Genomic DNA, 16,829 nt, shown 5'->3' on the forward strand with positions numbered 1-16,829 from the left:
ACACAAAAACACCAGTCACTGAAAGACTCATCATATCCTCCAGAGACGAAGACAATTTAGTATTTTTTTCATGTCATTGTTCAAAAAAAAAAAGAAATTAACACTTTCGACAAAATTATATTTATATAGTTATGTTATGTCCTTTGTAGAGGACACCAAGACTCCGTTTTCTTTTTTTAAAAAAGAAAAAAAAAGTACCTGACATGACATGACAGATGACACCAAAGGACATGATAAGTAAAAAAATAAATAAATAATAATTTGCCAATCTTTTTTTTATATCATACCAATCTCAACTATGTTTTAAAAGATATAACATTGATTTTATATACCATTTTGCTTTAGGCTATGCAATAAGTGAGTAAAATTTCTAGAAACTGTTCTTCCCATTAAACACAATGTTATCCAAACACTGTATACATTTTTCATATCTAATATCTAATATTTCATAAGAATATGGATATATAATTTTATTTTATAATATATTTAGTAGAGAGGTATGAAATGATGGCCTGTTTCATAATAGGAACTGACAATAATAAAATAATAATAATAACAGTACTATACTACTGCTCCTACTGGTACTTCTACTGCTACTACTACTACTAATCATAATAATAATTAGTAGGCCTATTATTATATTAAAATATACATATTATATATAATAATATAATATATTAATTAAATATATTGTTTGCACTCTGTAATAAATGCTAATAACAAATTATTTGTATTATTATGTATATTCAGGCTTTTGGCTTATTAAAGTTTTGTCTATGCTCATGGGCTTACTTGAAATTGTTTGCTTTTTACAAAAAAAATTAAAAAATCATTTTAACGCCAAAATAGGGTCTTTTATTTTGAAATATTTAACGTCGTACGGTTGCGTTGGTGCTCACGCTGCTCGTGCTGGCGTCATCGTCGACGAACACTGCTGGACGAGGAACTTGAGGAAGTGAAAGAGAGACGGTCGCTCGAGACGGAGACGGAGACAGAGACGGAGCGTGGATACGGTAAGACCGCAGGGCTCTTTTCTATTAAATCATCTATATATGCGCTTATAGTTTTGACATATGCGCTCACGGCGTGTTATCGATCACATTTGATTAAGACGTGTTCTTATGACCTTAATACAATGCGAGAGTATCTGCGAGAGACCACACACACAATTATAATAACGTAGCACATTCATTAATAGTCTTATTTGAATGTAATCGAATGCTCATTATGATTGTATTGTTCTAGTTAACCACAGGTTGATATCAGTGGCTCTGAGGTTGTTTGTTTCTCTCAGACACAGGACCTGATTGAACAGCAGCCACGTCGCGTCATTTATGAGCTTTGACAGGTCTGTCATTTCCTAAAAGATGAAAGGACTGATAATGTGCTTTAGCAAATGAACACGATACTGTTTAACTAAGAGATGGTTTGTGTGTTCACCTCCCTTTCAATCCCTCATCCTCTCTCTATGTTTCTTCAGGATATAAAGCCACAGATGCAACTCTTCATAATGGGATCTTGTGCCTTTCTGATCAAATCACAAGCTCCTCAGAGATGGCTCTTGTGACTATATCTACAGGCACCCTGTCTAACATCTTTATGAGATTTACTAAGCAGCTGTAATACACTAGTACACACACACACACACACACACGTATATAAGCATGGCACCAGTCCCACCTGGCATCCGCTTCCTGACATCCTTCAACAGGGACCAGTGGTGAGTTTGTCTCTTTTATCAATCTTCTTTGGCTCTATGTTCAGGATTTTGCCCTCATTTGCGGTTTAAAGTTGGAACATCTTTTGTTGTTTTCTACACATGTCCCAGCCTTTGACTATTTGTATATGAAATATTTTAGTAAATTTGACTGTGGTTTCAGCTGTCAATGAGAGTATATGTTTTAGCACACTTTATCATCCATTCTGTAGATTTCCACCTGTTTCCCCCCAAAATAAGAAGATCTTAAGTCGGGGTCTGTTAAGCAGGCATTAATAAAGCTGCTCTGTGCTGGAGAATAGTATAGAATAGATTAGAAACTTAACACATCCCTCCTTTCTGTACTAAACCAACAAGTCGTTCTCTCTTTCGCCCATGGATGCTGAATTAGACGCATGAAAAAATGTAAACGCACTTGTCTGTTTAATCAGAGCTTATATTCCATCGCATTCCTCCGTCATCAACACATTGTCAGGGTGGATTGTGAAAAATCCGGTTTAGTGAGTATCTTCAAAAGAACACAAAGGCACAACTAGGTGTGTTAAGATTCTTAAGAATTCATGAAACCATTACATCGCTTATAAAACACATGGGTTGTATTTAGACGGCATTTAAATCAGTTGAATCTGTACAAGTAGCTTTGTGTGACGAAACCTTATCTAAGTTTGAATGTAAAATAGTAGTGGACTTCCAATGGATAACAGACCTGCTCTGCCTTAGTATAACATTAATCAATAGACGGGCTCCAAATAAATTGATTTATTTGCTCGTAAAGCAGAGTTGTTTGTGTATCTGAACAGTGGGGGGGATATGCCGTTAACCCCTCACACAGTTTAATGCCAGCTGCATACGTCCAGTATTCGTATTTGGGCTTGTTTTGGAATGCAGCCAATTTTTTAATCATGTGCAGAGCATGACACGAGGACATTTCACTGTGAAATGTCCTTATTTCCTTATCCTGATTGAACTTTGCTGTGTTTGGTTCACGCAGGTACAGGGCCTTCACGTTTGGGCTCACGTTCCTGCTCTACACGAGCTTCCATCTGTCCAGGAAGCCCATCAGCATTGTCAAGGTACCTCAACCCCTGTCAAACTGAACATCCTCTTTAAAGAAAGAGTTCCAATGAAAATAAAAACCGGCAACTGTAGCATTACATCACCAATGCATCCTCTTTAGTGAATGGGTGCCGTCAGAATGAGAGTCTAAACAGCTGATTAAAAACCTCCTAATAATCCATAAGTAATCCAAACCGCTCCAGTCCATCACTTAATGTCTTGTGAAGAGATAATCTGTGTGTTTTTAAGAAACAAATCCATCAAGACATTTTAATTTCCATCTTTAAATGAAGTGCAGTGTTCAAGTTCAAGTGCTTTTCTGCCATTTTCTGTCACATATTAACTAATTTAGTTAACTAATCTAACTATGTTGAACTTACTTTAGCCAGCCTTAAAGGGATAGTTCTCCCAAAAATGAGAATTAGCCAATGATTTACTCAACCTTAAACCTTGAGATTTTGAAGCCCACAAAAGTGCATCCATCCATTATAAAAAATTCTCCACATGGCTCCAAGGGGTTAATAATAGCTACCTGAATGCCACTTGTGTGCTGTGTGGAGCACTTTTTATGTTTCAAAATCTCGGCTCCCTTTCACTGCCATTATAAAACTTTGAATTTAAACTCTGATTGTATTCATCTGAATGAAGAAAGTCATATGGCTCATTGGGCAATTTTCATTTTTGGGTGAAGGATCCCTTTAATATGCTGTCTATACCCTGTGTCAGCCTTGTCTAAATGTATGTGTGTGTTGATATATAGAGTGAGCTGCATAAGAACTGCTCTCATGTGTTGGAGGCGCCTACAGAGAGCAGCAGCAGTCAGCAGCCTGTACTTCACCCAGAGCTAGACTGCAGCTGGAAACCATTCGGTAAGATTTACATCTTATAGAACTTTTGTATTTATAGCATAACACGTATATGTGTTTCTGTCGCTTTCAGCCAGTGCATTAAATATTTAGCATCTCTGTTCTTCTGTCCCTATAGACAGAAATAACTATAAGCAGCTGCTTGGAGCAATGGATTACTCTTTCCTGTGTGCTTACGCCATAGGCATGTATCTCAGGTAAGAACAGATACAAAACACTTAAAGATTGCTGGATTTAGAATAAGGTAAATAATTAGCTCACTGATGTCCATGTAAACGTCTAGGTAAACATTGAGTCATTGGTGCTTTAAAATGTTCATAAAGACATTGTTATAGTAAACGAAAGTCTGATTCAATTTATGCTTTTATTTGTCAATAAATATTGATACGTGGGGCAATCAAATATGTTAAATGGACTCTTAAGCATGTCTTTATGTCTTTAAAAACTTTATAAAGGTTTAGTGAAATCTCTCAGGTTTTATATATATATATATATATAAAAAAAAGATTTTTGTTTCAATGATGAATGAAAGTTGGATTGAAAACGACTTGAGGGTCAGTAAATTATGACATTTTTGTCATATTTAGGTGAGCCGACCTTCAAGACTTGTTTTCAATTAATTTGAGAAATAATGAGTTTTGTTGTAAATTTTTATATATTTAAAAAAAAAATGAATACATAAAAAAGTGCCTTGAATGATTAAATCCGGGTTTTGAAAAGACTTACTGATCAGTTTGTACTAATTTACCAAAATGAAATGTTTACGTGTTGTTGCTAACGTTCTTAATACAAATGTTTCAGTGGAATAATTGGAGAGCGTTTGCCCATTCGCCTGTACCTGACCGTGGGCATGTTGACCAGTGGTCTTTTCACCTGTCTCTTTGGACTGGGATACGTCTATGACATCCATAACCTGGGCTTCTATATATTTGTTCAGGTGGGTGTTCATAAAAGCACTCTCTTATGGTCATGAAGACTGTATTTACTTGATCAAAAACACAGTAGAAACAGTAACCGATTGCTGCAATTTTAAATAACCCTTTTCAGTTTGAATATATTTTAAAAAGTAATTTATCCCTGAATTTTCAGCATCATTAATCCAGTCTTCAGTGTCAAATTATTCTTTAGAAATCAATCTAATATTTGTTTTATTAAGCAGCACCTCTTGTTTTTTTGTCCGTAGGTGGCCAATGGTTTGGTTCAGACCACTGGTTGGCCTAGTGTTGTGACCTGCATTGGCAACTGGTTTGGGAAGGGCAGGTAAGAAGAATTACACTTTCCACGAACATTATACACTCGATAAAACTTGAATGTAAATATTGATAAAACAACTTTAAACATGAGCATTCAGTGTTTTCATTTACTCAGATGCTTGAGATGACGCAATGCTTATCCTGTTAGTTGCTCTTTTTTTATACACTGCATCTGATAACAGATCTGTTATTTCCACCCACATAAATGTTACATAATGTGTTGTGGTGTCAGGAGAGGCCTCATCATGGGTCTGTGGAACTCTCACACATCAGTGGGCAACATCCTGGGCTCTTTGATCGCCGGATATTATGTCTCCTCTAACTGGGGTCTGTCCTTCATCGTCCCTGGAGTCATCATCGCAGTTATGGGAGTCATCTGCTTCCTCTTTTTAATAGAGCGTAAGTGAATATGTCTTCCGACTTATTTATTTGAGTAAATGTATCTAAGTGAGAAATTGTCACAAAGCACAAGCGTTCGATGGGTTTTAATGCGAATGCTTCTGTATCTCCAGACCCTAATGATCTGAAGATCGCCAGTGCACAGAACTCAGCTTCAAGCCATCAGGTCAGTCCACCATTTATTTAGTTTCATTTCCAGTCATATTGGCATTCAAGAATATAATGAATGTATACTCTATTGTGAAATTTGGGTCAGTACATTTTTATTTTAATTTTGTTTTATTGATAATGATACTTGATAGCATATTAGAATGGTTCTGAAGGATCATGTGACATTGAAGATTGGAGTAATGATGCTGATAATTCAGCTTTATATCACAGGAATAAATTACATGTTAAAATGTATTCAAACACAAAACGGTTGTTTTAAATTGAAAAACTATTTCACAATATTATACTGGATTTTGATCAAATGCAGCTTTGGTGAGCATAAGATGATTCTTTCAAAAAACCAAAAACATTTGAACACTATAGTATAGTATATGGCTTTAAGGGTTTGTTCACACTGTACACACATCCGATGTGGGTTTCCTATCCAGTCTCTCAGGAATGACAAGTCTGCTCTGTAATTTTGCAGGCGAATTAATCAAATATTTTTTTAGACAGGCTTGTGAATACTCATTCCAAAAAAAAAGTAAAATCAATCAATATGGTTTGTATTGGGCTTGTAGATATCAGAGTTCACGTGTTTTTTTTGAACAGTTCTATTGATATGTATCTAAACAAACCCTCAGAGCGAGTCAGAGTGTGTGTGTTGATGCCTTTTCCCGGCGGTCCGAGGAAAAGGTCGGTTTGACAGCATGACGCACTCATGCTCAACAGCAGTCGCTATGACAATGGCCCTGTGATGCGTACACCTGCGAGTCTCAGTCGAGCGGGAGGCAGAGTCCACAGCCCTCAAATGCTTTGATTCAGGAGGAGTGGCTAATCAGGAGCAACAGAGATGTTAGGGATGGAGGAAGGGGGGGACGGCAGGAGCAAATGCAGACGGATGCCTCTTTTCCTCATTTTGACTGTCGAGGAGGAATTAATCATATTCAAGAGCAACTTCAGAAACGTATATTTTACATTTTTCAGCTTGCCGCTGCGTAATTCTTGATTCTCTGTCCTTGTTTACACTAATACCTCTTGGTTTGCTTCTAAAGCATACTTAAATATTCATAGCGATTAAATAATTGCAATTTAGGAGGTGTTATGCCACAGTATTTTTGTCTACCCCTCTAGTGAATTGGGAATTGGGTCAATTATACTAGCACCAGTTGCACTTATTGGAAATGTATGAAACTATTTAGCATTTAGATATATATATAATATATTGGTTTTTAGACCGACCCAAAACATTTATTTATTTATTTATTTTTTTACATGTTTTTAGTGAAATCCTTTAATTCTGATACTTGTTGCCATTTTATTAAGTTCCTCACCACTTTTACTCATCTTTTTGATATCACCCTTTTTTTCAGGGAAAGACATATTTAAATATTTTAATTGTAATTAATATTTAAAAGCTGAAATATTCCTTTTCTTTTTTTATTATAATGTAAACATTTATTATTTAATAGTTGTTAAATTAATGTTTTCATTTATTATGAAGAAGCAAACAGGAAGTATTTATATTAAGTCAGAGCTTGTTTGGTTTAGTTAAATATAAACCGCTTCAATATGCCTGATCAGATGTATTGATACATATTCAGGGTTTATTATGACATTATTTATTATGCATGGTTTGATTTCAGTTTATATATTCCGATTTGTATCTGCATTATACTTTATATTTATACTTAATTATATGTTCAGAATTTATAAATAAATGTTTGGATTTAGATTTATAAATTCTGTTTTGCATCAGTATATTTAGAAGTAAATATTCATATTTACATTTATATATTCAGAATTCAAATTTTATATTCAGTTTGTAACTATATATTTGGATTTACATTCATATTAAGAACTATATTCAGTATTTATTATTAAATATTCCGAATTCTTTTTTAATATATAACATTGCCTATTTGGTTCTTCATAATGTCTAGTTTAATAAATGATTTACTAAATAAAGAGAGGAAAAATGTCATTTCAGCTACCCATTTGTCCTGTATTATATAACAAATAAATGCAGAATATACCCTGTCTATGCATTGCTGTTTTTTTGTCAATGTCACATAATGAACTCTCTTATGTGTTTTTTTTATTTTTATTTTTTTATCAGAAGCTTCATAAAAACAGGAATGGTGTGAATGGTCATAAAGACCTTTACTTGCAGTACAAGCCAGGAGCTAAAGCACAGGTTTGTCCACCTCACTGTCTCACTGTGTGTTTTCTATCCGTCACTCCTTTAGAAGTATTAATTGAGATATTTGACTGTCCTGTCTCCTGTGTTTGTTAGAGCTGGGACACAGAGCTTCTGCTGGGACAGGAGAGCATTGGAGTGTGTGTTCCCGTGCAGCAGGTGGTGGTGGTGAAGAGCGAGGCCGAACCGTCAGCCATCAGCTTCATGGGAGCTTTACGCATTCCTGTGAGTGCGGCCCATCCGTCTGTCCATCAGTCAGTGTGTGTCACAGCGTCACTGAAGTCTCTCCTGCTGTGTGTTTGCAGGGAGTCGTGGAGTTCTCTCTTTGTCTGCTGTTTGCCAAATTGGTCAGCTATACCTTCCTCTTCTGGCTTCCCCTCTACATCACCAAAGCAGGTGACTCGCTACATTTCATTTAAGATCTCATCATATTTGTTATTGTGACAACAAAGATTTCATTTCTGTAGTTCTCCTGGTTTTGTGGTTAAAGAAATAGCTCAGCCAAATATGAAAATTCATTTAAATGTACCTCCCCTCAAGCCATTCAAGATGTAGATGAACTGGTTTCTTCATCACAACAGATTTGGAGAAATGTAGCATTGCATCACTTGCTCACCAATGGATCCTCTGCAGTGAATGGGTGCCGTCAGAATGAGAGTCCAATACAGAGTCCTCTATCCATAATATTGCTTTCTCTAATGAAAAGTTGTCTTTTCTGAATCAGAAGAGAAATATGTACAGCTTAAGCACTGTTTACAAGCAAAAACAGTCTAAAACAATTCTAAACAAATATATTAGTGGATTTTGACGTATGAACTTTTGCACTGGACAAAGTGTTATTATGAATAATGGGCTCGTATTTTTGCCAGAAGGTTTAAAGTTAAAACGCCTTAATGATGGATTTGTTTCTCACACATCTTTTTACTTCACAAGACAATAATTGATGCCTCATTCTGACTGCACCTATTCACTGCAGGTAATTCATTGTTGAGCAAGTGATGTAATGCTAAATTTATCTAGACCTGTTCTGATGAAGAAACAATCCCTTCAACAAACTCATGTTGGATGGCCTGAGGATGAGTAGATTTTACTGAACTATTCCTTTAATATACTGTAGCATAGTGACTAAGCTGTATTTCCTGTTTCTCAGCTCACCTTGATGCCAAGAAAGCTGGAGACCTTTCAACTCTGTTTGATGTAGGAGGCATTGTTGGTATGTAAAGTTATCAGTTCTTTTTTTATTATTTTTTTATTTTATTTTTTATAAGGTGACCTAACACACACACAGTTTCACTCAATCTCACGTTAATCTTAAGTACCTATAGAGTAGTACTGCATCCTTCATATCTCTTAAAAAATCTTTAGTTTTGTCATATTTATAAAAGAAAGATACAGCTTTAGCATTACCTTTTCTCTCCAGAAACAGCCAAGCTCATGGAGGCGGGCTGTGGGCGGAGCTAAAGAGTGACGAGTACTTGAGCGCCAAGTGCCAACATAACACACAGAGTTTAATGCAGTTACACTTACTGTCTGCAGTTTTGAATCATGTCCAGTATCTTTTATAGCTGGGACTGCTCCATCCTTAAGTATCAAACGATGTGCAAATCCAGCATCGAACTAAGCCTTGTTTATGAAACGTTCTTCACCAAACACACTTGCGAAGTACCGTTCCTGCTCCAAGCTGCATCCACTGTTTACATATCGCTGGGTTCTTTGGGAAGCTGAACAAAGTTATCTTTCCCTTACAACCAAAAACGTCTTTGGAAACCATGTTCCATGAGTCCTGTTCAGTGCTGCCACCGGATTCGTTGATGGGCACGATCTCGCTCTGGCCGATGTTTTTCCATGATACATTTTTGGCACAGAAATACTCTCACACATCCAAATAGTTTTTTTTTTTTCAACTTTGTCCATACATAGCATGAGAATCCAACTCTTTAACAGTGTAAACAACTCTGAATGCATGAAACAGCATTGTACCCCCCCCCCCCCCCCCCTTAATGTTTAGTATTTGGGAGGGGCTTTAAAGGTATAGTTCTCCCAAAAATGAAGATTCTGTCATTAATTACTCATCCTCATGTCGTTCCAACCCCAGAAAACCTTTGTTCATCTTCAGAACACAAATTAAGAAATTTTTGATGAAATCAGAAAGTCTTCATAGAGAGATAAATGTAATGGAAATGTTCAAGGCCATCTTTCAAAAAATAGTCCATGTGTCATCAGTGGTTCAATCCTAATTTTATGAAGCTACTAGAATACTTTTTTGTGAATAAATTGATTCTTTTTTTTTTTTTCTTTGCACACAAAAAGTATTCTCGTAGCTTTTCCACCTCTCTTGACCTTGAACATTTCAGCTGCGTTGCTCTCTGTGCAAGTTCAGAAATATATTGGATTTCATCAGAAATATCTTTATTTGTGTTCTGTAGAGGAACGAAGATCTTATGGGTTTGGAACAACATGAGGCTGAGTAATTGATGGCAGAATTGACATTTTTGAGTGAACTATCCCTTCAGTATTTAATATACACACATCTGTGACCACCCATTGGTTTCTTTATTTAATAATGAAATAAATTGTGACTTCTAATAACTCCCCCTTACTAACAAGTTCTTCCTCATCTTGATTTGTTTGGGACACATACTACCTTGTATTTTTATAATAATCCTTGTTTCTTAATCAAATATTTAAATGACATAAAACTGCTCCGTCTACTGCTGATGGTGCACACATAAGTTTGGAGTCGGTTTTCTAGTTCAGTAAAGGAGTAAGACAAAAGTCTTTTGAATATGTATTTTCCTACAGGAAAAGGTCTACATTCATCCGATCATTCAGGGTTGGCTGTAGATTACAACAACAAGGAAACACCCAAACTCAACATTTATCCCTTCATCAAATACGGATGCTTTGATCTCATCCAGTCATAATGCAAATACAACATATGTCCATTTAAGATGCCTAACTATCTCCTCCAGATGCGTTTCTAGGAATTTTTCGATGTAGCCAGGACATCTAAAAAACTAACATCTGTTTCACACTTGTCTGCACACATACACAAGTGGATTTCCTGTTATCTCTCAGCTCATCTACAACTCAAGCAAACTGAAGCACTCAGAGACAGTCTAAAGAACACTCTTAGTACAGTGAAGCAAATTTTTCAGATAGAAAAGAAATTTAATCCACAGTCAGTAAAAGTTCTGTTTTGAATTTTGGTAAGAATGCATTCATTTCATCAAATGTGACAGTAAAGACCTTTATAATATTACAAGAGATGTGAGTCTGCAATAATCAAACGTTTGTTTACCTCATGTTGTTAACCTCCAAAAGCAGTGCAGAGTAATGCAAAATCAAATCACGACCCTAAAGTATTTCTGTGTGTGTGTGTGTGTGTGTGTGTGTGTAGGAGGGATCCTGGCTGGAGTGCTCTCTGATAAGATGGGAAAGAGGGCCACCACTTGTGCTGTGATGCTTCTGCTGGCTGCGCCCACAGTATGTCATTCTGCTGATCAAATACAGGACGCTTGTGCATTTAAAGGCTCTTTGCTGTGTCACCATTGACAGTGGTTTGTGTGTGTGTTTGTGTTTTTAATAGCTCTACGGCTTCTCTATGATGAGTCAGTTTGGCCTGGGTCCCACTATTGGTAAGAAAGCCAATCCTAATGATGCCTTTCAGAGTTACATAAGAGCTTTTGACGGCCCTTTCTTTGATTCAAATGAGAGAACTAATGAGATTAACAGTGGACGGCTGATGCCAACTTTTATGTGGGGTTATACTCTTAATCTTAGTAATTATGCGGTCTGATGTTTGTATGTAATTTGCTGTGAAGGCATGCTGCTGGTGTGTGGAGGTTTAGTCAACGGACCCTATGCTCTCATCACAACCGCTGTCTCTGCTGACTTGGTGAGTGTTTGTCTGCCTTTTATCAGGTTTAGTGTGTGTTTGCATAATCACATGCTTATTCTTCTGTCAGATGCTGTTTTTTTTTCTGATGTGTTGTTTTATGTTTTTAGGGCACACACAAGAGTCTGAAGGGTAATGCCAGGGCTCTGTCTACAGTGACAGCTATTATCGATGGCACTGGATCTGTTGGTAAGAGTGTTATAACTGCTACATCTCCAGCCATTCATTGATTGATGATGCTGTAGAGCTGAAAGGGGTCACTCTTACACCTTTCGTCTTCTGCAGGTGCTGCTGTGGGACCTTTGTTGGCAGGGCTGCTGTCAGCACAAGGCTGGGATAAGGTCTTTTACATGCTCATGACCGCAGACTTTTTAGCACTGCTGGTGAGTTGAAATAGATGCTGACTGTATTATTGTTTTTATTGTAGGTTTGTTTTTTTCCAAAAAAAAAAAATATATATATATATATATATATATATATGCAGCTTTTCTCATACAGATCGTAAAGACTATTAAGCTCTGAAAATAATTTAAAAACACCATAAAAGTAGTCCATACACCTCCTGCACATTTCAGGTCTTCTGAAGCCCTACTATTTTCAAATGTTTTACACTTTGGTCTGTTTCTCAGATGTAGTTAGTATTAGTATCTAGTTTCAGAAAACTTCCAGACAAGTGGTTCTCAACCATGAATCTAGGACCCTCTAGGGGGCCTCAACACTAAGCGCCTCACTTCTAAAGGACTTCAAATGAGTTAATAACAAACAAGTTTTTAATGTACACCGTGTTGTTCAACTTTGTTCACCGCAAAACCCTATGGAGAAGTAGAACTTTGCCGTGTTTCCACCTACCCAGAACATTTCTACCAGGATCTTTTTTTCCCAGGAACTTTTTTTTTCCCTCGGACCTGTTGCTTTCTACGTTTCCACCACGGTGTAATGTACCGTGAAGATTAGGCAAATAGACTGGTGACGTAGGCCTGCGCGTTTCTCAATACAAAGTACCGTATTTTCCGGACTATAAGTCACACTTTTTTTCATATTTTGGCTGGGCCTGCAACTTATAGTCAGGTGCGACTTATTTATCAAAATTAATTTGACATGAACCAAGAGAAATGAACCAAGAGAAAACATTACCGTCTACAGCTGACAGAGGGCGCTCTATGCTGCTCAGTGCTCCTGTAGTCTACACTGAAGACACAGAGCGCCCTCTCGCGGCTGTAGACGGTAATGTTTTCCCTTGGTTCTTGGTTCTAAATAAATGCAACTTATAGTCCAGTGCGACTTATATATGTTTTTTCCTCGTCATGACGTATTTTTGGACTGATGCGACTTATACTTAGGTGCTGAAAATACGGTACGCTGATTTTGGACTTACATCCTCGGTAGTTCAGACTTCATGCATCCGACTTGGGAGTGTTATGTCCGCGACGACGCAAATCCGGTAATTCTGCAAACAGCGGCGTACTTGACATCAGTCAGCTCGCATTGACTACTGCAATTTTCCTCACTGTATATTTACAATAAGATGAAAAAGGATATGAAATACCACTGCCTCCTTTCGATTTCATTTAAACATAATAACAGCCGCAGAAATTGATTTGTGACCACAGATTTGAGTTTTAAACAACTACATTCTTGCCTGAAATACTTTTAAAATTACATTTCATGACATAATAACAGTAATATTTTGAAAATGATCCGAATAAAAGGTGGTTGAACCCAACCAATGCTGCGTGAACTCAACCAATCAGGATGTTTAGCACCCAAGTCCCTCCCCCAAAAGTTCCGGATCTTTGAAAAAGTACCACCTCGCCAGCAGGGACTTTCTTGGGGGCATTTTTTTACCCAGAACTTTTAGTTCCTGGTTCCTGCGGTGGAAACACACCGAGTACCAGGCCAAAGTACCTAGATCCTGGATAAAGTTCCTGCGGTGGAAACACGGCTTAAGTTTATGTTCTATGTTCCCATACTACAATTAATAGTAACAGCTTCTGTCCAGCTCCAGCAAGGCACAAAAAAACCCACAAGCATTACGAATAAGACATATCTGGTACTTCTGTTGTAGTGACAAAGCTGCTCATTTTCAAAGACAATTATTTACAGAAAGTAGAAGTGGCAATATATTTAATTCAACAAAATAAATAATAATGTCTTTCCTAGTACTTTATGATTTGTGCATTTCTGTAATGAATTTGAACCCACAAAAGAACTCAACATATAACTAGAACATTTATATTTTATATTCATTTTATATACATATATATCCTGTCAAACGATTAATCACGATTATAAATAATAAATATACACAGTACACATACATATATTATGTAAACAAAACTTTTTATTTTTTATGTTATTTAATCACGATTAATCATTTGACAGCACTAATATATATATATATATATATATATATATATATATATATAATTATTTATTTATTTATTTTACGAAATGTGTCATCCTAAATCAATATTTTTAGCTTATTTATGTTGACAAGTGATAAATGAACATAATTAAGAATTCACACAGTTGTGACAAAAATAAAAAATTGTTTGCATGTTCTTCAGCTGTTACTGAGACTTGTGATGAAGGAGCTTCGCTCTCATAGGAACCGGCCAGGAGTTGCTGTCGAGTGAGTGCTGTTTTGTTCTTGTTATTTAGTTACACTAACAAATCAATGCCCAGAACACTCAGGAGACTTCCTAACTTTTGTAAATACAGTTTTGATGATACAAGTCTATTTTTCCGTTTCTTTCTAGATTGAAGGAACATTGAGCACTTTGCACTGGATATAAATGTTCATCTCTGACCACTTCCTACCCTGGACCAAAACTTGACTGAAACCTGTGTTTAGTCCTCTGTTCTAGAAAACAGACTATACAAAGAGACTTTTTTCCTTCTTTTTTTTTCAGATGAGAAATCTTCAGTTTAGGGCGAAGCGACTTTGAGGGATATTTCTCTTTCTCGTCTTTAGTTCATCAGTCTAGACCTGCAGGCCTGCCTGCGTTTGTCCTTTGGTTGCACCCAAACAAATGAACATGACTCAATGTGAGATCAAGCCTAAATATCCCTCCAGTTAAATAATGCACAATTGCACAACCAAAAGTAGCCTCCCTTTGCTGCTAACAAGGGGAATTTAAAATAAATGCAGTATAATTTCTGCTTCTAGATCCCCGCCGGGCACACAGCGCCTTCATTAAATGCACAGAACAAATGTCCCTGTAGATAGTTCATAAATCCACTCTTGCATGAACATTGTCACATCGAATTGAACACGGCAATTTATGTAAGCGCGGTTTAAGAATGATTAAACACTGAAATTTGTTCTGCTTGTGTTTCAAAAACAAGGCCCATAGAACGCATAGCCGAGTTTATTTATGTATATAATATATGCCTTTCTATACACCAAAGCCAATCTTGTTAGTTGTTGAGAAATTGTATGTTATATTTGAACTGTTGGCCGTCTTTCTGTGGTGACGTTAATGGTTCTTATCCTGTGTTTTGTATATAGGGGATCCACTAGCCAATTATGACATTTTATTTTATTTAATTTGTATTTATTTTTTCACTGCTGGTCTGTGACTAAATGAATAAACATTGTGTTTTGAGTCTGTATGAATAGAAGTGAGCATTAGTTTTTATCTAACCACTATTTACTCTACATTCATATACAGACAGAATTCAAGCTGTTCTATATTAACAATAGAAGATCTATATAAACATCATGATTTGTTTTCTCTGTAGGGTATACAGTATTAGAACTCTCAAAGCGATTCTAGTTCCAGGTTTAAAATGTTCACGCTAAGTTCAGTCTGTACAATTTAAATCTGTGAGCAAACCCAAAGCGTCTCCTTGACCGTAATTGTATGTGTGCATTTAGGACCCGCACCTGCCTTTGCAGCTATAAATATTTAAAGTGTCTATTTGGATGTTCAGGTTACTGTAGGATTGTGTCGTTCTGCAGAGCTAGAGGCGCATGTAGATGTCTGGACCTCTTATGTAATCATACGTGTAGCACGTGTGCATTTGCCATTATAGGACGACGTGATCTAGATAAATGAATGTATCTGTATAATTTATGGGTAGAGCCCTGGTGTCATGAGAGAACATACATTGTGCCTTCTTTCTATTTGTGTTTTTGTATAGGGATGTGTCTTTGGATTGTTCCTTTTTAAGTTATCAGCACCTTGACAGACTCCTGGGGTTTGGGAATTAGCTGTACTATGATGCTGTGTGTACAAAAAGGACATTTTGAATAAAGCAAATGTAAAAAGCAACCCATCTTCCTTCTTTTGTCACAGTGCAAGCTATGTGCTTTAAGATTTTTAAAAAAGAAAAAGAAAGTGAAGTGACATTCAGCCAAGTATGGTGACCCATACTCAGAATTTGTGCTCTGCATTTAACCCATCCGAAATGCACACACACACACACACACAGCAGTGAACACACACACACACACTGTGAGCACACACCCGGAGCAGTGGGCAGCCATTTATGCTGCGGCGCCCGGGGAGCAGTTGGGGGTTCGATGCCTTGCTCAAGGGCACCTAAGTCATGGTATTGACAATTCCCACAATTCCGTCCGGCCCGAGACTAGAACCCACAACCCTTCGATTGGGAGTCCAACCCTCTAACCATTAGGCCACGACTTCCCCCCACGACTTCTATATATACATTATAATAATTTTATATTACACACACATACAGGTTTGTTAATGCATAATTAAGTACAATAAAGGATAATATGTGCCCCTGGAGCACAAAACCAGTCTTAAGTCGCTGAGGTATATTTGTAGCAATAGCCAAAAAAAACATTGTATGGGTAAAAATTATCAATTTTTCTTTTATGCCAAAGGATATTAAGTAAAGATCAAGTTCCATGAAGATATTTTGTACATTTCTTACTGTAAATAAATCAAAACTTAATTTCTTATTGGTAACATGCATTTCTAAGAATTCATTTGGACAACTTTAAAGGTGATGTTTTCAGTATTCTGATGTTTTTGCACCCTCAAATTCCAGATTTTCAAATAATGTCCGATCCTAATAAACCATACATCAATGGAAAGCTTATTTCTTAATCTTTTAGATGTATAAATCTCAATTTTGAAAAATGTACAATTAAGACCACATATAAGGTGTTTGTGTGTGTGTTATGCATTAATTTATGAGTCTGTGTACATGTATATGTGTGTATGTGTATACATATATATATATATATATATATATATATATATATATATATATATATATATATATATATATATACATAATTTAATATATAAACTAT

The 16,829-nt window shown here is 36.4% G+C and overlaps 1 protein-coding gene across 3 annotated transcripts; it reads left to right on the forward strand.

Moving 5' to 3' along the window:
* The first annotated feature begins 879 nt into the window (after positions 1–879).
* On the forward strand, positions 880–15,816 carry LOC127965028 (glucose-6-phosphate exchanger SLC37A1). Of its 3 annotated transcripts, none has more exons than XM_052565562.1 (21): positions 880–1,013; positions 1,246–1,348; positions 1,481–1,720; positions 2,709–2,790; positions 3,534–3,642; positions 3,758–3,836; positions 4,441–4,576; positions 4,823–4,899; positions 5,125–5,291; positions 5,405–5,457; positions 7,561–7,638; positions 7,738–7,866; positions 7,947–8,037; positions 8,792–8,854; positions 11,042–11,127; positions 11,231–11,279; positions 11,466–11,539; positions 11,650–11,728; positions 11,825–11,922; positions 14,107–14,171; positions 14,299–15,816. In XM_052565562.1, exons 3-21 carry the CDS (start codon positions 1,665–1,667, stop codon positions 14,312–14,314), a joined length of 1,587 nt encoding a protein of 528 aa, XP_052421522.1. In that variant the 5' UTR covers positions 880–1,013; positions 1,246–1,348; positions 1,481–1,664; the 3' UTR covers positions 14,315–15,816. The 3 variants fall into 3 exon arrangements, with proteins under 3 accessions (XP_052421522.1, XP_052421523.1, XP_052421524.1); XM_052565563.1 differs by having other exon boundaries at positions 914–1,013; positions 1,295–1,348; XM_052565564.1 differs by lacking the exon at positions 1,246–1,348 and having other exon boundaries at positions 928–1,013.
* The last annotated feature ends 1,013 nt before the right edge of the window (positions 15,817–16,829 follow it).

Source organism: Carassius gibelio, chromosome B9 (assembly GCF_023724105.1).
Source record: "Carassius gibelio isolate Cgi1373 ecotype wild population from Czech Republic chromosome B9, carGib1.2-hapl.c, whole genome shotgun sequence".
In the NCBI taxonomy this organism is placed as follows: Eukaryota; Metazoa; Chordata; class Actinopteri; order Cypriniformes; family Cyprinidae; genus Carassius; species Carassius gibelio.

Bases quoted from the DNA above. Each gene is read 5' to 3' on its own strand.
- LOC127965028 (XM_052565562.1), top strand. From the start codon at position 1,665: ATGGCACCAGTCCCACCTGGCATCCGCTTCCTGACATCCTTCAACAGG. The intron at 3,837-4,440 runs GTAAGAACAGAT...CAAATGTTTCAG, and splicing joins GCCATAGGCATGTATCTCAG to TGGAATAATTGGAGAGCGTT. The intron at 7,867-7,946 runs GTGAGTGCGGCC...GTGTGTTTGCAG, and splicing joins TGGGAGCTTTACGCATTCCT to GGAGTCGTGGAGTTCTCTCT.